The sequence below is a fragment of the Lacerta agilis genome, chromosome 14 (assembly GCF_009819535.1).
Source record: "Lacerta agilis isolate rLacAgi1 chromosome 14, rLacAgi1.pri, whole genome shotgun sequence".
Taxonomy (NCBI): Eukaryota; Metazoa; Chordata; class Lepidosauria; order Squamata; family Lacertidae; genus Lacerta; species Lacerta agilis.
Genome location: NC_046325.1, coordinates 16008851 through 16032486, shown reverse-complemented (window position 1 = coordinate 16032486; position 23636 = coordinate 16008851). Strand labels below are relative to the sequence as shown.

At 47.1% G+C, this 23636-nt stretch overlaps 1 protein-coding gene across 1 annotated transcript; it reads right to left on the bottom strand.

The window, feature by feature from the left end:
- Positions 1-1952: 1952 nt before the first annotated feature.
- Positions 1953-23380, bottom strand: IL11 (interleukin 11). The gene is made up of 5 exons (XM_033171047.1): positions 23092-23380; positions 4367-4530; positions 3732-3818; positions 2698-2859; positions 1953-2320 (listed from the first exon to the last, which is right to left on the bottom strand). Exons 1-5 carry the CDS (start codon positions 23096-23098, stop codon positions 2156-2158), a joined length of 585 nt encoding a protein of 194 aa, XP_033026938.1. The 5' UTR covers positions 23099-23380; the 3' UTR covers positions 1953-2155.
- Between the last annotated feature and the right edge of the window lie 256 nt (positions 23381-23636).

The following is a 23636-nucleotide window of genomic DNA, read 5'->3' as shown; positions in this document are numbered from 1 at the left end:
TGGTCAGACCACACCTGGAGTTCCGAGTCCAGTTCTGGGCATAGCTGTCAACCTTTTCCTTTTTTTTTGCAGGAAATTCCCTTATTATAGCATTGGGAAACAGCAGGGTGGGTTGACAGCTATGTATATAGCGGCGGGGAACAGCAGGGAGGGTTGACAGCTATGGTTCTGGACACCACAATTTAAGGAGGACATTGACAAGCTGGAACGTGTGCAGAGGAGGGGGACCAAGATGATCAAGGGTCTGGGAAACAGGCCTTATGAGGAACGGTTGAGGGAGTTGGATATGTTCAGCCTGGGGCTGTCATGAGGACGAAGCAAGCTTGTTTTCTCCTGCTCCGAAGGGTAGGACCCAAACCAATGGATCCAAGTTACAAGAAAGGAGATTCCGACTAAACATCAGGAAGAACTTTCTGACAGTAAGAGCTATTTGACTGTGGAAGAGACTTCCTCAGGAGGTGATGGGACTCTCCATTCTTGGAGGTTTTTAAGCAGATGGATCGTCGTCTGTAATGTATTTTCTTGCTGAGATTCCTGCATTACTGGGGGTTGCATGACCCTCTGTCCCTTCCAGCTCTACAATTCCACGATTCTATGATCAATGCATTTTATAGAACTGTTCGGCCAAAATTCAAATGGGTACATTCAGAAGGATACACATTGGGTTAATAGTCTTTATTCCAAAACTATTTTGATGGTGAAATTGTTTTTTTTTAAAACAAAAAATAAAAAACTGGTCCTTTTTTTGTATCCCACTGCGACAACAGTATTGGCTGGTCTGACAAAAATGATCCAACAGAGGGCGCTGCTGGTAAACAAATCTGCCTTGAACTTTTGACGATTCCTTGTTTTTTTCAGGAGCATGAGAATTAATTTCACAATCTCAGCTTTCTGACTTTCCTTCCCAATGAAATTGTTTTTGAACAAAAACATGGCTTGTTTTATGTGTGATTTTTTTTTTTTTTTGCATATTGTTAAAACAAAAGGTAAGACTCGTTACTGCCTAAAGCAACTACTGACTACAAGAACATCTCTTCGGGGAAAAGGTGCCTCAAACTCCTAAAAAGCTTTTCTGTTTCTGAGATTTGATTGATCATCAGCTATAATTAATTGATGAAATCTGTATAAATCTGTATATATGTAACAATAGTTTTGAAGGGGGGGAAAGCAAACGTCATTTGCTTTTAGACAAGACACGCATGGTATTGCCTCGCTGTGTGAGAATGGGGAATGATGCCCCCTTTAAATGTTGCGTCCCAACGCCCTTTATGCTATCTTATCTTTAAAACAGTTATCATCTTTAAAAAGACAACAGCAACCACCCTGACTTACCCTATTAATCCATATGTGTGTGGTGCAGTGACACCCTGTATGAGGAATGCTGAAAACCATTGATTCTGTGCTAGATTGTGGCCACAGTTTTGGGGTGGAACTAGACTGCAGTTGGACAAGGGACAGGAACTGGCAGGGGCTATTGATGAAATCAGGATGGCTGCCAATGAGAGGTCAAGCCTCCCGCCTTCAATGAATCCTCTCCTCCCCTCCTCGGCCTACAGAACTGCAGCATCTTCTCACGCACACTTCTCAGTTCCCTGGGGGCACTGCCCAGACCTATGGGGCACAAGATGGTAGGGTGCCCTAGATTGCAGCACACAATCTAGTGGCGGGGAAAGAACAATCGTGGTGGGCAAAGTGCTTTTTGGGCAGAATATCCACCACGACTATACCTACAAGGGGTCTCCAATACTTGACACAGATCAATGCTTATCATACAGATTATAGTGTTCCATTAACAGGGAGCAGGAGAGGGCAAATATGTCCTTGGAAGAAGGGGAAGCCCCCCTTTCCCCACACCATTTCCCCAAGCCTTGGGGGAGAATGAGGGAGAATTGAGTCCTTCCAAGGGAAAGGGAAGTCACTTTTTGTTTCACGATGCACCCCCCACCGAGTAGGAAGGGTGTGTGAGTGGGCCATAGGTCTCGGCACCCCCCCTTGCAGCACCCCCCAGAAGAGGAATCCGGGGGCGCCCTGTTTCATAGACTTTCTTTCCTTCCTTGCACCCTCCTCCACCGGTATTGCTGAAGCAGCATCTAAGAGTTCCAGGTCCGTGAGAAGGCTTTCCAAAATACCCGTGGTGGTTCAGTTTCTTTGCCGTTCACAGCTTGTTCCGGATCAGAACCAGCACGCGAGATGCCCAGTCCAGGTAGAGGTGAAATGAGTGGACGATGGCGTGTCCTGCCTGAACCACAGACCAGTGGGTGCCGTGGGCTGGCAGGGTTGGCAGAGGGTCGTTGGGTCGCGAGAGGCTGAGCTTGGTCATCTGAGGGAGAAGCAGACAAGCAGATGAGTTGTGACACTCTGGAGCAAGGACAGAAGCCCCAAGGTAGCCCCTCCCTATTTCTGATGATGGGGCGACTTCCTATGTTCCTAAGGTGACAAAGCAAGGATCACCTCAGGCTTCCCAGTCCATTTTCCCCATCACTTTCCTTACAGCAAAAAGTCAGATCTTTTGGGGAAGCAAGTTTGCTGTGCAAGACCTCACCACCTGATTTTGCCCAAAAGCAGTGAATCCCACCCAAAAGCAGTCACAGCCTGGAAGCGATCATAGAGCCAGAAGGGACCTTGCAAGCGCATCTAGTCAACCCCACACAATCGGGACCACCCTCCAGGATTTGTTCCTTCCTCTCAAAGCCTTACCAGGTGCTCCAGTCTTTTGAGGAGGCGTTCCAGCCGGCTGTGCACTGTGGTGATGTCATGCTCCATGGGCCGCAGCAGCAGCGGGGCTGCCCTCCGCAGCCACTCAAAGTGGCGTTGGTAGCACTGCAAGTCAGAACTGAGCCGAGCCAGACCCACAGAGACCTGCAGGAGGAGGAGGAGAGAGGAGCATGACAGAGAGGGGCTGTAAGAGAAATAACTTTGGTGGGGTGGGAAAGCAGGCCACCTGCAGAGGCTGCCTTATCTGCACATATTCTGGAAAGATATTAGGGAAAGGGCCCGTGGCTCAGTGGTTATAGCATCTGCTTAGCATGGGGAAGATCCCAGGTTCAATCATCTGCATCTCCAGGTAGGGCAGGAGAGATTGCTTATCTTGAAACCCTGGGAGCCACTGCCAATCAGTGCAGACAGTACTGAACTAGAAGGACCAAAGATCTGATAAGGCAAGTTTCTTCCCCTCCTCTGCCCACATAGAAAACCTGGGTGCACCATTGGAGACAGGGAGCCATTTTGGAGCTGCAGAGGGGAACCGAGAAACAGCTCCGTTAAATGGGGATCGTGCCAAGAGAAGTTGGACGCCACACAGTTAAATGCACCCGGCTTCCCCTGGGAACTGTAGTCAACCCTGTAGTTAACAGAGCAACGTTTCCCAGCACCCTTAGCAAACTGCAGTCCCCAGGGTTCTTTGGGACAAGCCACGTGCTTTAAATGTACAGCGTGTACAAATCGTGGCTGTATGATGTGTACGCAGCCCAGGAGTCATCTCAAGCTGTCTGTGTGAGGGAGTTGGAGCCACAAAACCTGGCAAGAAACCTAGAACCTACTAAGAGTGGGGAAACTGCAGCTACTGCAAGACCAGCCATGGGAAGCCTGTATTCCATAAAGTAGCCACTATGAGAGATTTTGCTTAAGGCAAAAAGCTGTGGTGCAAAGGAGAACCAACTGGTCTTCCTGTGGGTGGTGGTGGTGGTGGTGGTGGGGCGATGGGAGAAGAGGGAAGAGGAAGCCTCTTTTACCTGGATGTTGGCAAGTTCCACCGCAGTCATGGACAACACAGGCAGCGTTTCTAGCTTGTGTTCTCCTTCTGCTGGGTAGCGGTTTTTCTGTACAGGGAAGAGGAACGGCGGGAATCAGACCACAAAATAGTGCAACTGAACAGGAACGTCAACCAATAAATAATAAACTGAGGGCAGGGCAGGGGGAGGATATGCCCTCCTATTTGTTTTATTTTCAAAACAACAAGACAAAATATCATATTTTTTCCTAAGATCTCTTAGGAAGATTCTCTCCCCCCCCCCCCCGAAGTGGGAAACAGAAGGAAGGTTCCCAAATAGCCATTTTCTGAATCTGTCTCATTTGGGTCAGGAGGCAAAAAACAAACAAACAAACAAACAAAAACCAATGTGCTGCCACTTCATTTAGAAGTCACCCAAAGCTCACATCTTTGGCAGGCTATAGCTCAGCAGCAGCAAAGCACCTGCTTTTTGTGTGGAAGGTCCTGGGGTTCAATCTCTGGCATTTCCAGCTCACAGGAAATGCTGGTGGCAGATTTTTGGCAAGCCTTTCCCAGGCAGAGCAGACAGCGCTGGAGTTAAGTGGGCCAATAGTCTGATTTGTTCTAAAGCAGCTTCAAGTTGGCCGCTTGACTTACAAAGTGGTTGAAGAGGTTCTTGGTGTCACTCAGCAGGTTCCTCGCCATATGGACAATGGAATCGAATTCGGCTCGGAAGTCTGTAGGCTTTGGACGGGGGCCCGGTGCTGCCCACAGGGCCTCACACAGACTCAGCAGCACCACTAAGACCTGACACAAGCATGCTGCAGAGAAAGTGAGAAAGCAATGAAGATCGTGGTTAGAAGGACGACGAAGGCCTGGCCTTTAAACTTGGGGAAGAGAGGAAGATAAAACACTTGCAAGGAGAAAGAAGTTCAGTCAGGAACAACCTTTCATCATCATCATCATCATCATATAGCTGCATTTTCGAAACTTACGCAATTAAAATAGAAATAACACAGACAGCAGTAAAGTGCTTTGTGTGTTTACTTATGATGGGTTAAAAAACATTCTCCCCAGCTGCAGCCTGAGGTGGTACAGTCCAGTCTCCCACCTCAGGACACTACCACCTCATCCTGTTGCATATGCAGACCAGGTGTTCTATTATCTTAAAGTGGGAGATTAAGAGCCAAGGTGTCTGGGATCTATCAGCGAAGGGGAAGCCTGGTGGTTCAGGGAGCAGGTGTGTGTCTGGAGATTATTGGGTGGGTTTGCTGGAAGAATTTACAACAGTGTCCCCGAAATCTTGATTCTGTTAGCAAGTACGCCCTTCTTCTCTTCTTTTCCTCAGAAGCCACTTACAATACCAAAGGTTATGGGTTCAAATCATGCCCTACCCTGCCTGCCATCCAGCCTTGACCTCTTGCCCACTTCCTTAAAATATTTGTGGAGCTGAATGTTGGACAGACGGACTTTCTGGCTGTGGGATAAAATGTATTTTTGTACACATTCTTTCTTCTGTAATTCAACCACCCACTCCTTCTTCCCATTTTTTCACTGGGCGAGAGAGAGGAAGCGTCGGAAAACATGTGCTGCTTAATACTTGAATAATATTTTCTTGCAATGCTTTCTTTTCCTTTTTTTTAAACTGCTTTGTCTCCAGGGCTTTGGGTGGTCTGATCCCTGTGGCTAAGAGCACAGACAACCCTTCGTCCAAAAACCTTCATGTTCTCAATTGTGTTCATTCATCCTCAGAACAAGCCCTATGATGTAGTGGTACTAAATTAGTCCCATTTCACAGAGGTGTCTCTGTGTGGGCAATAAAGGTGATTCTAAGGGGCTTAGTACTGCAAAAGTCTCATTGAGATATTGCAAATGGGACCTCGGCAACAGGTTCCCCACCCGTGTGTTTTAGATGTTCCAAGTGGTCACATTCACACCATATATTTAAAGCTTCTCCCCAAGAATCCTGGCAACTGTAGTTCACCCCTGGCTTCTGACCACCCCCGTTGCTAATTATCCACATACAATGGCGGACCTACATTTTGGGGGCCCTGAAGCTTGGACTATTATAGGGCCCCCTTCTCAAACAGCAGGAAGGTCTGGGTAACCACTGTTATCCTCTCCAATGGGGCTGTTCCATGACACATCACCAAAAAAATGCTGTACTGCAACACTTTACCTTTTCAACATCTCAAATTTTGGGACTGGTGAAATATAAACAACAAACAATTAAACCATTTGAGTTGTGCGCCTCAAATTGGTTCTACTAGACTCCAGAACTTCAAGCAATGTGGGCCAAATTTGCTTCTGGGGGCCCTCTGGGATTAGGGGCCTGGAAGTTTAAACTTCATTAGTTTCATAGTAGATCTGCCCCCTGCCCACATGTGCAGATGCAGTTTCTGCAGGGCAGACAAAATAAAAATAAAAAACAACACGAAATGTGCAGCTTGGCCAATGTAGGTTTTATGCCTGCAGGGTGGGCATGGGTGGTGTGGGGCAGGAGAAGAGAGAGGATGGTGCTGCAACTTTTCAACGTCGTGTGTGGAAATGCCTTGGCTTGGCTGCAGAGGGAATTCGGAGGGGAACAAGGAATGGCCCAGAGGTGCCCCTGGAAGGCTCCTGGCAAGAGTTCTGAGCATACAGCTGGTTGGCAGGCAGGATGGGGAAGGAGGGGTTGGTTGGGTTAGGGAATTCCTGCCCTGCGACAGAGTCATCCCGGCGCCTTTGCCGTGAGGTAAGGAAAAAAGAAGCCGTCGGTATTCGGAAATAGTGATGCTGTTGCAGGAGGGAGGGGTAAAGGAGGGGGTGAGTCAAGGTGTTTTCATGGAAAAGCCATCCTGTGTTGTCTTAGAGAGCAAACTGCATATTTTCCCTTTGCCAGGAGCTGGGGAATCAAGTCTGGATTTCAAAGGGTTCCCCCTCGCCTCCCAGAACCGAAACCATCTACCAGTTTGCCAGTGCAACCAAGTAGGTCAATTTGTTAGGAGCGTGGCTATAAAATCATGGATCCTTCGCTGGGTTTTCACAGAAGCCGACTCTTTACGAAGACATGTAGGGTTGGTTGGTAGCCAACTCTTTTCTTTTTTTCTTTCGTTTACTGGGCCCTATTCCCCCTACTACTAACATGAGTTTGGCCAAACTGCGAGAGGCAGTGAAGGATAGGCGTGCCTGGCGTGCTCTGGTCCATGGGGTCACGAAGAGTCGGACACGACTGAACGACTAAACAACAACAATTCCCCCTACTACTGTGCTTCTAACAGAGCTAGATCTGCAGCAAGGACCAAGGCCTACCTAACACTTATCCCTATGCTGCAAAAAGCTTCACCTGCTGATTGCTGTGTATCGAGCGGATGTGAAAAGAATATGATTGGGCCAAGTAGTTAGTTGGCAGCCCTGGTTTCATTCCATCCTCCAGCAGAATCACTGAATGTTGCTTCATTCTGGCAGTGGGTTTATGCCCAGCTTCACACCGGAAGCCTAAAATGCAATTGTTACAATACCAACATGGGCAGAACGGACATCTGATTTCAAAGTAGCTATTTCATTCTGCCCCACATCCTGCTAAAAGGATTTGAAGGGGGCTGAAAGCAAAGCCCCTGGCCTGCTTCTTTGGGTATAAGCCCTACTGAACTCAATGGGGTTTACTTGTGAGTAGATGCTTGGCATTGCGAGGTGCCTTGACTGGAATTGCTCTGCTGTGCTCCTCTATTCATACTTGGTCAGTTCATCCCTTCAGTAATAGAGGGGGGGGGGAAACAGCCTACCCTCATTTTTAACATGTTGGCAAGAATCCCACCATGTAACTTTCCCCATTGCGTTTGATTGGAGAGGTCATACCTGGCATAATTCCCCCTTCTGTTGACACAGGGGGCTTCTCTCTATGTGGCCTTTGAGCCTCTCCCCTAGCCATAGCCCCATCTTCCCAGTCCTGCCTTGCAACCAACCACCACCACCCCTTTTGCCTAACTGGGGCATGTCCTGAACTCCAATCATGTCTCTTGTCTGCCTGGATGGCAGACATAAAGGGAGGATCTAGGCACCCCACCCCGGGAGCTAACCCTTACAGGTACCAGAGGCTTTACAAGGTGGCCATTTTCCAAAGCCAGCCTGGGCAAAGAGATAGGGCAGGCCAGAATTTAATCGGTGAAGCTCTTCCTATCATGCAAGGGTCCTGCCGGGGGGGAAAGCTGGCAACCTCACACCTATGGGCGTAGAACCCTGTTTCTTCTGACACAGAGGAACAGGAGGCAAGCTCTCATTCAGCCGGCATTAGGGAAGGGTGTGGTTCCAGGAAGGCTTAAAGCACCTTTTTAAAAATATAAATAAAACCAGGATGTTGCCTGCCCCTGAATTCCCATCCATCCATCCATCCAGCCTGCCTGCCCCTTAACAGCCTGCACTGTATGCCCTCCAATTTCAAGCTAAGTGGTAGAGCACAGTTTATGCATGCACAAGAGCCCAGGCTTGGTCCTGGGGCATCTGCACTTAAAAGGGCTTTCAGCCAGCTGGGCTGAGGGGAAGACTTCCCTCCAGCCAGAGAGCTTCTGCTGCCCAGAATTAGACAACAAGTATTGTAAGGGGCCCAGTACCAAGTTAGGCTTTTGTCCCTCTAGGCCAAGATCGTCTCCTTTCACTGGTAGCAGCTTTTTCCGGGCGGTGTCTCAGGTGAAAAAATACCTTCCACATTATTTGTTCCCTGCTGGGTTTTGTTAATAGGAGATGCCAGGGATTGAACCTGAAACCTTCTGCACATCAAGCAAGTGCTCTGCCACTGGGCTATGGTTGGGCACTAGATGGCCTGGTGAACAAGGCAGGTGTGTCCATTTCCTCCTGCAAAAGCTTGCTTTCTTGGCCTCAATATATGGCCAACAGACTTTGCAGCCACAAAGATGCAGAAGGAAGAAGAAGAAGAAGAAGAAGAAGAAGAAGAAGAAGAAGAAGAAGAAGAAGAAACAGAGGCAAAATGGGAAGTAATTACATCAGGATCAATTAAAAGATGGAACGAAAGCAACATAGATAGCATTGGTCGTTATCGCAAGGATAGAATCCTTGATTATACACTGAGGCTGATTCACATAATCCAATTCCAGAGATACTGAATGTGTCTGTGGGTCCACATGCAGCCTCCCTCCACGAAGTGAAGAATATATCTTGGACCAGAGGAGCCTTGGACTGACTGCCAGCCAAGGCAGCTCCTCTTTCCTTATGTCACTGTGTTTTCTTATGTCATCATATTGACACCATGTGCTGTAATTGTTTTCCTTCATGCTTTACGGCTTTGCTAGCTGCTCGATTGGAGTATTTGGCTTTATTGCGACGAAAGGTGAGCTAGAAAGAACTTGAAAACAAACAAGATACCAGAGAGAAAAAGAGGCCACTGGGTAAACTCGCCCAAGGACCTGGTCAGGTTTCGTGTTTACTCTGCAAACTCAGAAGCCAGCGGCTGGAGAAGTTCTCCCACCGCCCACTGCCTCGTAAAGCACTGAGACTGGAACTCTGTTAAACAGCCTTTCCTCAACCAACTCGGCCTTTAAAACCACTGACCCTTGAACCCGCTCCAGTTCCTCTTGTTGCGAGTGAGCGAAGCCGAAAGATCAATGAAGGTGACACACGGTGCTAAACCCACTGGGTGATACATTTCTGGGCCCGCCACAGAGACTCATGCATAAATATTGCGGCAGCTGTCTCTGATGATCAATAGGCGGGAGGGCACACGCAAGGAGGGGGAACGATGGGAAAGAGAGAGAGAGATGAAGTTATAGAGCGGGTTAAGGGGACCGATAGGTAAGTGTGCATGAAAATGGATGCCATGCAAGGGTTAGACAGCTGAGCAAGTTGCACATGGGCTGGGATGGGTTGACGGGCAGATCAACAGACGGTGCTGTTGTGTGGCACATGGTGGCAAAGGCAGCAAGCCCCCACTCCTCGGAGAGCATGGTTGAAAAGACATTTCTGTTGCCTGCAATGTTTTTGCTTTGGTAGCTGAGCCCCTAAAACATGCTACTGGTTCAGGTTAAAAATGTAAAGACTGGCGACGCTCGAACAGGCACTTGGATAAAGGAAAGGATGGGTAGTCGCGAGTTTTATTTCTCAGCTGCTTTTTGGCCAGAGACCCCCGGTGCTAATCTGTCTGGGAGGTTTTCCCATCAAGTGCCACAATGGAGGTTCTGAGCAAGTTCCCAGGAAAACAAGATATAAAGTGGACACTGGACAGTCCTTGTGCCTCACAGAGCTATGGTTCCCAGAACCATTAACATACTACAGTTCCCATTATTATTATTTTTTGGGGGGAGGGGGAGTCAGGTGCTTTAAATGCATGGTGTGTAAGCAGCCTTAGATTTTGCTGGAAATTTTTCCCTGAAATTCTTCCCAGCCAGAACAGAGACAAGAATTGAGCTGCAGCAGACAGAACAAGCCGGCGTCACGTGACGGACCATGTAGTCCCCCAGGTGGCGGTTGGTTTCACAGCTCTGGGATTTACAGCCCTGGCTTGGCAGGATGAAGCCTCGTAAACTGGCTCAAAGAAGGGGAAGCGTGAGAGGTGCAGCTAGTTAGGAGAGCTATACTGGTGGTTGCAGCAGCAGCAGGCGACCCAACACAAACACACCTCACACACACAACCGTGTGTGCAGTTGCTCACACACCTCACCTCGACGGATGCTCATGTGGCTGCATGCACAAGCATGCACCAGATGCATAGACACAGCCATGCATTTTGGGTATACATCCAAACACAAACACACAAGAGCAGGAAAACCTATTAGCCAAAAATAAAAGACAGGGATGCTTCTAGATGGGAGCTTATTGTAGAATTGGTGCTGCTCATGCACTCAAGTTTTGGGCAGCGTCCACCTGACATTTTTAGCATCAAAATAACAATCTAGCACATCTCTCTTTTTTGCATTTAATTTGGATTTCTCCATATTGTGGAAAATCTGATAAACAAAAACAACCCATTATAAATCAGCATTTGCTGCTGCCATTGAAGCTCATTGGTGCATTTTTTTTTTTTTGCAGGGTGTTTGGTTTGTCACGTGTGGTGGTATTTCAATGGACGGGCCTCTAATGCCACACCCCTACGACTTCTATTTGCTCCTCACCTGAGCACAACCTAGCAATTTTGTTTGCTGCAGCCCAAACACTACAAGTGTACCTATTTGCACTAACCGCCATATGCAGAATCTTAACAACACTGTAAAGGTGAGCTGTTCTCTCAAGATCTCCACATAGTGCATGGCAGATTGAAACTGCAGTACACAGATGGGGCTTCTTCTTCTTCTTCTTCTTCTTCTTCTTCTTCTTCTTCTTCTTCTTCTTCTTCTTCTTCTTCTTCTTCTTCTTCTTCTTCTTCTTGTTTTAATACAGAGATCTTGCGCAAGGCCTCTTCATCACTCTTGTGCAAGTCTTAGTCAGGTAAATTTCACTCTTGCACAAGCTCAGTATTAAAAAACAAAACCCCAAACCAAACTAGAAATGAATATTGTGTACCTCCCACCCAAAAGCACAAGCCTCTGTTTTGCCAATTGAGAAACATGATAACTAAGGGTGGTAAAATTTGGTCTTATCCACTTCCTAGGAAAATTTTCTATAGAAAGGTCTGTGTGCCCAGGACAGTAGAAGGCAGCAAGAGGGGAAAGTAGTGGCGGAGAGAAGCGATAGAGGGGCAGGACAAGAAATAACTCCAGGCACCTCTGGTAAAGAGCCATCTACTGGTGTGGGTGGCAAACAGCAGAAAAGCAATGAGCATTCATGACTGATGCTGTGTACACTTTACTGGTCTAAAATGCAGCCAGGTCGCTCCTTTCCTCAATTCTGATTGAAGTTGGTTCGCAGGGGAAATGCATCAAAACACGGCATTTAATGAGATATGACAGGACAGATAAGGATTTTGGCTAACATCATGTGTACACCACTTCTCAAATCAACAGTGGGAGTGCACTGAATGCAGAGTATACAAGAGTGTCTCTGGAACCACACATTTAAAGCACATTATTGCTCCCCAAGAATCCTGGGAACTGTAGTTCATTCATCACATAGCTAAAATTCCCAGATCTCTGAATGAACTACAGCTCCCAGGATTCTTTGGAGAAGTCATGTGCTTTCAAGGTATGGCATGTACGGTGGGCTAAAATATGGGAATGTGGGGAGGCTAGCATGACAAACATTGACACACACAAAAAACAGATCTGAGCAACCTGTTTGTGATATAAGACAGCCCCCCCCCCAAATAAAAAAAATATCTGGAAGCACCCATATAGGGACATAGAGAAACATGTGTCTAAGCTCTTACACACAGACGAACAGCTATGCAATAACAACAGCAATAGCTACACACACAAAGACATCCAACTGTCATTAAGAAGCTAAACATAGCTGCCTACCTGTAGCTCAGAGGAAGGAACACACAACAACTGAACTAAACCAGCACATGGAGAAATGGCAACATTGCTCACAAGCAGTTATGCCCATTCATGTTTTGCACACCCAAAATTTCAAAATTAAACTACATATGGGTATCAGATATGTAAATGCACGGCCACAGAGACATGTGTCTCTATCAAACATGCAGTCCGTAACATCAGGAGTTAAGCTCCTCATTCTCCCCCATGCATGGGGCTGCTGTTAACACAATTTAGGTCGGGGTAGGCAAGCTAAGGCCATGGGCCACAAGCGGCCACAGGGGTCGTTTAACTGGCCCACGAGCCTCCCCCAAACTGAGCCGCCCACTCGGTGAGTCCCTGTGCGCTGTGCTAAACCGGCGCGGCGTGGGGACTCTCTTCCACGGTGCCGGAAATCGCATCTGCGCAGACGCAGATGCTGGAAATCGGGGTCGCACACGCACAATCTGGCCCACAGAGGGATCTCTGCTGGAGTGAACTGGCCCAGGCGAGGTAAACCTTGTCGACTCCTGATTTAGGTCAACTTAGCTCAAAGGCACTTTAAAGTCTGCAACTGTTTGCCAAAAAAACACATGGAAAGGGCAGATCCTAAAACTATCTGGCAGAAAGAAGAAGAAGAAGAAGAAGAAGAAGAAGAAGAAGAGGAGGAGGAGGAGGAGGAGGAGGAGTTTGGATTTGATATCCCGCTTTATCACTACCCTAAGGAGTCTCAAAGCAGCTAACAATCTCCTTTTCCCTTCCTCCCCCACAACAAACCCTCTGTGAGGTGAGTGAGGCTGAGAGACTTCAGAGAAGTGTGACTAGCCCAAGGTCACCCAGCAGCTGCATGTGGAGGAGCAGGGAATCCAACCCAGTTCACCAGATTATGAGTCCACTGCTCTTAACCACTACACCACACTGAGAGGAAGCCAGGCAGAGAAAGAGTGATATCTTTTATTGGACTGGCTGCTCTCATTGCTATAAAATGCACTTGGGCTTTTGATCTTTTCATGGGGTCAAATGTACAGGTTCAGTCAATTTCATAATATCTGACCCAACTGCAGAAGACTTTTGGGCAATGTGTTAAATTCATGGATTTGGTTCACGGGACAGATGATACTTGAGCCGTGTACTCATCCCCATTCACTCTGCATCCAGGTAGCTGGTTTGTGATGCTTTGTACAGTGATACCCCGGGTTACGTAAGCAATCCGTTCTGGGTCACGGTACGTAATGCGGGTGTATCACGAACGCATGGGAAAAACCCAAAAAACCCAAAAAGCGTGATTTGAGCACTTCTGCGCATGCGCGAAGTGCGCAGAACACTTCTGCGCATCCGGGGATCATGCACATTCCGGAAACACTTCCGGGTTGTGGGCATTCGCAACTCGAACGTCCGCAACATGGGGAGTACGTAACCCGGGGTTCCACTGTATACATGACATCACCCACAATCCACTTCCATCCTGTACTTTACTGAGACTACTGTACCTCAAAGAGTCCCCTCGTCCAATTTGAAAATGTAAAGCTGCATTCATGTTATTGGCTTAAAGCACAGCTAGGTTGCCCTTTTTCTCAATTTGGGAGCCTTTTTAATACACCCAAGGATACTGATTGGTACGGCCACATGCAAATATGATCTGAAACGCAGCGGGGAAGAAATGGCCTTGTTGCATTTTAAGCTGACAGTGGGTAAACAGCCAGAGCAGGGGTAGGCAACCTAAGGCCTGGGGGCCGGATGCGGCCCAATCACCTTCCCAATCCGACCTGCGGATGGTCCGGGAATCAGCGTGTTTTTACATGAGTAGAATGTGTCCTTTTATTTAAAATGCATCTCTGGGTTATTTGTGGGGCATAGGAATTCGTTCCTTTTCTTTTTTCAAAATACAGTGGTGCCCCGCTAGACGAATGCCTCGCAAGACGAAAAACTCGCTAGACGAAGGTATTCGTCTAGCGCAGTGTTTTTCAACCTTTTTTGGGCAAAGGCACACTTGTTACATGAAAAAAATCTCGAGGCACACCACCATTAGAAAATGTTAAAAAATTTAACTCTGTGCCTATATTGACTATATATAAAGTAATTCTCTTGAATAGGAATCAAATAAACACAAAGAAAGTATTTTATAATTACTTTATTATGAAATAGTAAGTAAACAGAAATATGAAAAATTATAAAATACTTAAGCATAGTGAAGCAATCTGTGGGGCTGGAGAACAGACCCCCCCTTTTCGTTGCCCTCGGCGGAGAAGGGAATTAATTCGCCGTGGGGACGGGGAAGGAGCGAGCAGAGCAGGAGAGGAGGCGGCGGCGAACAAAGGCCAGTCCTACGCTGCCCACCCCCGTCGCTGCCGCCTCATTCAAGCGCGCCTTTTACCACCCTACCGGCGCAGGAGAGGCGAGCTCCAGGCCGCAAGCTCCTCCTCCTCCTCCCGCTGCCGCTCGCCTTCCCCACCTGGTGTGCCGGCAGCTCCGCACTTACTTGTCGAGCCAGAAGGTCCACGGCGAGTGCAGCGGGATCCCCTCGCCGGCGTCGGGCTCCAGGCCGCTCAGCTGCTGCTGCGGGTCGGGGTCGAGGTCGGCCTCGTCCTCCGCCTGGTGCTGCCGTGGCGGCGGCGCCGCCGGGCTCGGGGGCTCGGGCAGGCCCAGCTGCCTCTCGGGGGGTGCTGAGCGCCATTGCCCTGCGCTTCCTTCGGCCCAGGCTGAGTCAGCGCCGCCTCGCTCGGCGAAAGCCCGTCTTGTTGCGCACAGCCAGCAGGCAACAGGGGTCCCTGCCTGCCCGCTGCAAATCGGGCACGCCGAGCAGGCAGGCCTCGCTCACTGGCTGGCTGGGGGGGCGGGTTTTTCGCCTATTTATAGCGCCCTTGGCGCGCGGGCTTGGCTGAGCGGCGGCTCCCTGCTCCGAGCGGCTTGCCGTCTCCTCTCCCACTCCATTCAATCTCGTCACAGTGGAGGGAGGCACAGCTGGTCCTTTGAGCAGATCCCGGGGTGGGTTTTTGTCACACTCTCTTCGCTGCCCACTTTTTAAGTCACGGCACACCAGGCAACATCTCGCGGCACACTAGTGTGCCGCGGAACAGTGGTTGAAAAACACTGGTCTAGCGGAAGGCTGCCCCGCAAGACGAATTTGTCTATGGGGCTGCCTTGCAAGACAAAAAAAATCTGTCTTTTTTTTTTCCGTCTAGCGAAAGCGTGGCTGTCATTGCCGCTTCGCTAGACGAAAAACCCGCTAGACGAAAATTTTCACAGAACGAATTATTTTTGTCTAGCGGGGCACCACTGTATAGTCTGGCCCACCACATCAAAAGGCAGGAGATTTTGTACAGGTGTTCTTCCCTCTTTTTTGAACTTTTAAAAAGAAATCTGCCCACAGGATGGTAATACCGCATGCGCATCTTGGACACACGTGACTGCCCTCTCGCAATCGCTCCAGGAAGCTTATGCATGTGGTGAACATGCCTAGAACCATCTAGGAGAAACCTCGCTCCCCACTGGTGCTGGAAGGAGAGGACAATAAGTGTGCATGTGCAATGCAACCTGACTTCTACTAAGTCAGACCACTGGCCCCTCTGGCTCCATGGATGGCTCCTCTAGCTGCACGCCAGGGATGGGGAACCTGTGGCTTCTGCTCCAAATCTTGTTGGGACTCCAACTCCCATCAGCCCCACCCAGCATGGTCAACAGCCAGGAACAATGGGAGTTGCAGTCCAGCCACATCTGGAGCACAACGAGTCCCCCCTCCTGGCCTACCCTAACTGGCAATGACTCTCTAGGGTTTCAGAGAGGGATCATCATTGGAGAAGCCAGGGATTGAACCTGGGACCTCCTCCATGCAAAGTGTGTCCAATGCAGGCTGATGGGGTGGGGGCAGAGGTGAAGAAGGCAGGCCCAGAAAAGAACCATTAAAGTCAGCCCCGAGCAGACAACTGAATTTATGAAAAAGCACTCCAAGGAATTTGGAGACTCTTGTTCTCTTATCACACATATTTCTAGGGCTGGTCTACACACGCAGCAGAGCCAGGCGAGGTTGAGGTGGTGGTAGAATGCTTGCTGAGGTGGCAGAATGGACTTGACCACTTCAGGTTGCAGGCAGGAAGCCACATTTCCAAATGCTCCCATGGGGGGGGGGAGAGAAACGCTATCCTCGTAAGCAGGAAACAAGGTACAGCAGGGAGATGCCTGAGCCAGAACGTTTATCTTCCATGCATACGGTTTTGGGCTCCCCCTCCCTCTCCCCTGAACATTTGCAGTGAGTTTTCATATGGAGGGGCAGTCAAAAACAGCATTCTGCTTCCATGTGTAGACCAGGACAAGAATACAACACTGGGCAGGGTGTGGGAGGGGTAGGGGCTGAGTAGAGAATCAAGCAAATCAAACTAAGGCAGATTACAGTAAATGAGTTGGGGGGTGTTGTTGTTGTTGAAGGATGCATCTTTTGAGATCCCCCAACTCATACAAATTAGCCCATGGCTTGGAAAACAGAACCAGCAAAGGTGAATAACAGTTGTAAAGCAAAGTCACTATAAGCAAAGGATGTTAACTTTGCATCGCCTATTGGACAAAACAATGATAAAACACGAATCCATATATTATATTATGACCAAGAACACTTGTTAAATTCACTTCGCTGCGTTGACCCCCAAACTCAAGTTTTATATCCTGCAAACCTGTTGCCTGAGGCAACCACCTAATTCCACGGCCATTTAATTGCTTCATTTTCGTCCCTGCTATTAAATTTAAAAAGTATCGCCCTGTTTCTCATCTGAGTCTGCTTGGCTATGGCTGTTCTTCATTTGCCTCGCTCTGCAAAATTTGATGCCTGCTGACACTGTCTCCCCATAAAGGTTTGCCCTTCATCTTGAAATATTGCTTAATGTTTATAGAGCACTTGTAACGCACAAATTGCTTAACGGTCCTGAGCTCATTCATTGGTAAACAACCTTCTGAGGCAGCCATCATCTTACCTACCTCCCAGGGTTGTTGTGAGGCTAAATGAGATAAGGATTGTAAAAACACTGTGCCCACTAAAAATGTCCATAAATGTTCAGTAACAATGGCTAGATGCAGACAGCTGGTGCCAGAAAACAAATAAACAAATAAACGACTTAAGTGTGACTTTTTAAAAAATAAATCAGGATGGGATGTTTTTCTGTCTGCATGGCAGGAATGAGGAACCTGTTGCCCTCTGGGTATTGTTGGACTCAAAACTCCCTGTTGGACTCAAAACTCCCATCACCTCAACCAAAATGGGTTTAAGACTGTACGAAGGTAGATCTAAGATTTATTATTAGGAAATACTGGGTCACAGGTGATCAAGTATAAAATACATATACCACCACACACATGCATCTACTATATGTATTTTGGAAAGCTGATCGTCCTCTGTGCATTGTAACTAAGTTTTATATGGGGGTTACTGAAATCAAGGGGCAGGATACAACTGTGTATATTTAGATACAATCAGATGCCACTTTGAATCAAAATGGTGCATCGAAACTGCAGTGACTTCTGGCAGGGTGTCTTACTATTCCTAGGAAATGCTGGGTTCAAGGTTGTTAGTGCTGTAGTCTCTAAAGGAGGTGGGGAAAGAATAGGGAGAAACCCCTGGGGGGAGGGGGTGTGTGAAAATCAAGGGTTGTCATTCACGCATCTCTTTTCAAACATCCATGCTTTTCTATGAGCACAAATCATCATGCACACAAAATGAAAAGGAATTCTGGGGAGGTCAAAATAAAAGAGGGTTTGGGCTAGTCTGACTATTTCTGCCCAAGAGGACAGAAGTAGCTGCACTCTCTTCCGAGGACTATTTGCCACTTTCTCTTTCAAACTGCTTAGCAACCTACAGCAAGCTCAGTGTTCTTCACCCATTGGTCGTAATATGTTGTTGGACTACAACTCCCATCTATGTCAGCCAATGGCCAGTGATGATGGGAGCTGTAGTCTGACAACATCTGGAGACCCAAGACTGAAGAATGCTGATGATCACTGAGCAATAGTTTGACTGAAGCAACACTGGTTGAGCAAAAGCATGGTAATATGGGCACATCCAGCATTTAATTCCAATAAAAATAATGTGCCAATAGCAAACCCACTTTCTGAAATAGCAGGGTACATTTTCAACTTTTCAAAATGGCACTGGTACTGGGAAGAGGCACCTAGCGTTGTCATACAACTATGGGCAACGTTTAACTGGAACTGGTTGCAGGGCAAGAATGTCCATTCAGCTGCAATCTCCAAACCCATTTACCAGGAAGTGAGCCCCACTGAAGGTGGTGAGATTTATTTCCAAGTAAACATATGCAGGATTATGCTGCTGCAAGTCCAGCATTTTCGACATTCCAGTGTGAAAGCAAGGAAAATGCTGTTTACCAGGAATGAAGACTGAAGGGTACTCGGGTCTGCACAACCAACATGCAAAAACAGTGTCATTTTCAGAACAACGAAGCACTGTAATCTGTAATGAGGTTCTATCTAATGTCAGTCCCGCTCAAAGTTGACATAAATGAAGAAGATGAACTTAGGCAAATAAATTTTAATGAGTCTTAATTGAACGCAGCCCATAGATATGGGTGTAAGTTGTGCTTGGGGGTTCTCTGCAAGAAAAGGTGGTTGGAAGCAGACCACCTAGCCTAGGTTTGTCTGCTATTGGCTGTAGTTCCCCAAGGTCTCAGGCAGAGAGGTCTTTCATGCCATCTGTTGCCTTAAGTCCTTTTAACTGGAGATCTGAGGGGCTGGGGATGCCTGCAGATCATGTGGTCTACCACTAAGCTACGCTTCCTGTCCACCTAAAGCCAAACATATTGCTTTGAATGAAATAGAATTTCATCACAACAGTTGGGGGTTCCTGGCTGATTCACACATGCACATCCACCATTTGACGACCTGTACCATGGCTCCTGCCCACCTAGCAGTTCGAAAGCACGTCAAAGTGCAAGTAGATAAATAGGGACCGCTCCGGCGGGAAGGTAAACGGCGTTTCCGTGCGCTGCCCTGGTTCGCCAGAAAGCGGCTTTGTCATGCTGGCCACATGACCCGGAAGCTGTCTACGGACAAACGCCGGCTCCCTCGGCCTATAGAGCGAGATGAGCGCCGCAACCCCAGAGTCGGACACGACTGGACCTGATGGTCAGGGGTCCCTTTACCTTTACCTTTTACCATGGCTCCAACAGCCACAACAGGGGATGCTCATTTGCTCAGCACAGTGTTTCTCCATGGAGCCTGTTCACACAATTCAGCTGCATGTACTCTGTGTTGAACAAACAAGTGATGACATATTGAGCAATGCATGCATGTATGTATGTATGTATGTATGAGTCAGCTTTTATTTCCAGGTTAATGGGGAAAGCACTTATGCCTTTCTTCAAGAGGAAGATGATGGATGACTCCTTGCGTGTATAAAGGGAACATCACAAATCACAGTTATAGCAGCTGATAGAACTTTCATGCCCCCTGAACCAATGCTTTTCAATGGAGGCAGTTCAGTCACCAAGTATATAGTAATCAAGCAAAATAAATGCACGTGAGACCGAGCCCAGTGCGTTTAGGATCGGGGAGTTACAGTGTTTATCCCAAGCAGATGTTTATAAGATCTAGGGATGCTGCATTAGAAATCTCCCTTTAAAAAGGTATAAACATCTAGGATTCTCTAAGAAGCAGCTTGTCCAATACAGTTGATATGTAACATTCCAGAAAAGTAATCTGAAAAGCCCTATAGCTGGAAACAGCTTTATATGCCTAAATAATAAGCCCTGCCAGGGTCTTGAGAAGGTCAAAGGAGGGGGAAACCAAGGCAGCGAGGGGCAACCAGGAAAATTAGGTTCCGGTGAGAGATGTCCCTACCAAACAGGGTCAGAGAGGAAAGAAACAATTCCAAAATCCTGTCGGGCAATACCTTTATTTGATTTAGGACCAACCAAAATGTCACAAAATGAACTGGTCCTAATAAAGGTATTGACCAACCATGGGATTATTATTTTCCTTATGGACAAACGCAGCTCCTTTTGTCTTTTTTTTGTAATACTATTTTATTCCCTGGCACCACATCCTCATTTCTAGTGTAGTGAAGTGGCTAAAGGACGAGCAAGTTTAAGTTGCCAGCTCAAATCCCACCATACGCATGAACTTACAGTACTAGGTGGTTTTCGGAAACAGTGGTGTACTGGCCTATTTACCAGATTGCTGGACAAATTATGGGGGGGGGGGGCCTACATGAAGCAGTTTAAAGCACTCAAAAAGGATGTCGTCGTCATCATCATCATCATCATCATCATCATCATGGTATAATAATACATTCATACCATCTACAATAAAGGCCTCTGCATTCTGCCTCTGCTCAGGAGCAGTTCCTACCATTTCAGCAATATCTGATCTGGCCAGATTTCATGGCAAGTCCCAGTGTCAACACAACATTGACAGCATTGGCACAGCATTGGCACAGGTACTTATCCTTAAATGTAGCTGGTCCACCTAGGAAGCCGATTCAGATATTTTTGCAGTTGCATGGATCCCTAATTTGGGGATTAGGGAAATAGCACATTTGGCAGCAACTGCATGGTGCTGTGGTGAAGTTCTTTGCAGGCTGTTGCTTTTACAGTGTTCAAATTCACACTTCTGCTTCCTGCAGCACTCCAAAGAATAAGGCTAAGAGCCCTGCCGGAGGACACCAAAGGCCCGTCCAATCAGCATTCTGTTCTCAGAGTGGCCAACTAGTGGCTTATTATGGGAATCAATAGGCAGCAATATTCTCTTGCTTGTGATCCTCAGCAACCGGCACTCGGAAGCATCCTGCCTCTGATACTGGAGAGGATGCAAAGCCATCGTGGGTTGCAGCCAGCAAAATCCTTATCCTCCATCCATTTGTCTAAACCCAGCCCCGCTTTAAAGTCATCCAAAGCTGCTGGCCATCGCCACATCCTGTTAGGGCCAATTTCATAGTTTAACTATGTGCTGCTGCTGTGTGAAAAGCTACTTCCCTTTGCCTGTCCCGAATCATGAAGCTTAATGGATGTGGCATGTGAAAATAGGTCCTGGCCCCATATTTGAATGAAGAGCCAGCAAAGGAAGTGCTGCGGCTGTGAACTAGGCAGTTAGCTCAGTGGTTAGAGCAGTGTTTCCCAAACTTGCGCCTCTAGCTATTTTTGAACTACAAATCCCATCATACCTAGCTAGCAAAACCAGCGGTCAGGGATGAAGGGAATTGTAGTCCAAAAACAGCTGGAGACGCAAGTTTGGGAAACACTGGGTTAGAGCATCGCAGGGGTTGGACTAGATGATCCTTGGGATCCCTTTCAACTGTATGATTCTCTGATGCTAAGCAGCTGGTTCACGTAATGCACGGGGGGGGGGAGGGAGGACATCTGAGAGAAGGGGGTAAAAATGCATGGGGAAATCTATTAGTGGGGAGATGAGTTGATAAGAGAATGCAATTAGAAGGTGGAAGGACTTTATCTCATCATCTTACCCTACTTCCAATATACAGTATTATTCCCATTTTGTCTTTACAATAGGTGAGGCTAGGTTAGCCTGGCACATGACTGGACAAAGTTCTAGGACTAATGAGGGTTTTGAACCTGGTTCTCCCACCAGTCCAAATCATCCTGCTAGAGCCCATTGGTTTGAGAGGCTGTTCAGCCATACAAAAAAAGTGGTTTAGAATGAGCCATGTTTGTGATGCGGGGGACTGCATAGATGCCACACACTGAAAGCACACACCTACACACAAAAAGGAATCCCTGGAACTTCGTCCATCCCTCGCAAAACTACATTTCCCAGCACCCTTAACATATCACTTGTTGGTTCCCTCCTTTTGCCTTTTGCAGTCTTTTGTTTCTCTATTCTCTCTTGCACTTGCACCTTGGTCTTAAAAGCCCTTTCCTTGGAAATCACTTTGTTGTTTCCAGGTTAAATGTATTATTAGGACTGCAATCCTAGGCATGCTCACCTTGGACTTAGTTCTGATCAAACTTCCATGGAATTGGACTGCAAGACTGTGATGCTGACTAAGTGAGTCATGGAGGGGCAGCAGCAGCCCCCCCCATAGACAAATATGTATTTTGGGTGGGTGGGGGAGAGAGGGGAGAGAAAGAGAAAGAAAGGAAGAAAGAGTGGAGGAGTAGCCTAAATTCCATCTACCCAAGAAGGAACAGACCTACTCAAAAGAAAAGAGTACGGAGTAGCTCCGACAGAAGAGCATGAGACTTGTGCTCCCAGGTTCAAAGGTTTGAGCCCCACAAAGATTAGTCCAACCCCCGCATTGCAGGGGGTTGGACTAGATGACCCTTGAGGTCCCTTCTACGATATAATTCTCTGATAAGTGAGATCTGTGCATAAAGAAAAATGGACACAGTTCAGCCAACGTTAAGGTGAATCAGCGAGAGTGCTTAATTCCCCCCCCCCCTTGGATATCAAGGCTAGTCCTACTCAGAGTAGACACATTAACATTAATGGATAACTTGGGTTCAGTAGCCTAGATTGCCTCCAGGATGTTTTAAGGCTAAAAAAAAGGCTAAGCAGAAGAGCATGTGGAAGGAGGCTGAAGGAAAGTGGCTGATCTTCCCAGCAGAGAAGATACACAGCTTCCTGGGATACATAAGTATGTAGATCTGCAAGGCACAGATTGATTCGTACTTAGCTAGCTAGACTTAGAATTGTATCCCTCTTTCCCCAAACCTCCCAACCCCACAAAGAGATATTTGTACATCCTAAGGAACAAGGACTCAGAAAGTTCTGGCTATAAGCAAAGGTTAAGGGAAACATCTATGTATCTAAGACAAAAATCGACCGTCCCACAAAAAGCAATAACCTTGAATTTATGAGATCATAAATCATGTGAAGTGAACGAGGAACATACATTATCTGTCAATATGTACATTTCAAGATAGATGGTGCTGTTAAGACAGACGTCTTCAACAGCTCAGTGGGAAATTGTTTTAAACAGCATAATATACATATTATATATTTAATTCATAACACTGGGCGGGAGAGAGAGAGAGAGAGAGAGAAACTTACTTTTCATGTTTTGGAGACGATGTGAGGGTTTCTTTTCCCTGAGTTAAAATTCCCTCCTCTTGAAAAGGAAAAAAAAAGTCCTCCTTTGGTTTTTAGTTTGGTGTTATTCTTGCAAGGTTTAATTTGGAAGTTGCTTGTTTTGTGGGATTTTTCCTTTTAAAAAAAAAGAGTTTTCTTTGGGTTGCAAATTTCCTCCACACCACACCTGTTCTCTGCCTTTTGCAGGAGGTTCGGTCCTTTGAGGTAGATGAGTTCACACGTACACACACACAAAAAAAGGTGCAAGATGGCAATAGCCTCTCCGGCAGATAAATAAATAAATAGATAAATAAATAAATAATAACAAAACAAAACCAGGCACAACTATTTTTTTAAAAAAATGTATAATCTCCCAGATTGCCCCTTGTTCAGTTTTTTTCTTTTTTAAAAAAGCTTTTTTTTAAATAAAAAAGGGTAAAAGGACAACAGAAAATTAATTTTGTAAAAAGTTGCCCAGACCAGCTTTTAACTGTTCAGTATTTGTATATGTGCATGTGTGTGTTTTA

Excerpts from the sequence above, each read along its gene's own strand:
- IL11 (XM_033171047.1), bottom strand. Across the intron at positions 2,860-3,731 it reads TGGAACTTGCCAACATCCAG|GTCTCTGTGGGTCTGGCTCG; the intron begins GTAAAAGAGGCT and ends CTCCTCCTGCAG. Across the intron at positions 2,321-2,697 it reads TCAAAAGACTGGAGCACCTG|ATGACCAAGCTCAGCCTCTC; the intron begins GTAAGGCTTTGA and ends CTTCTCCCTCAG.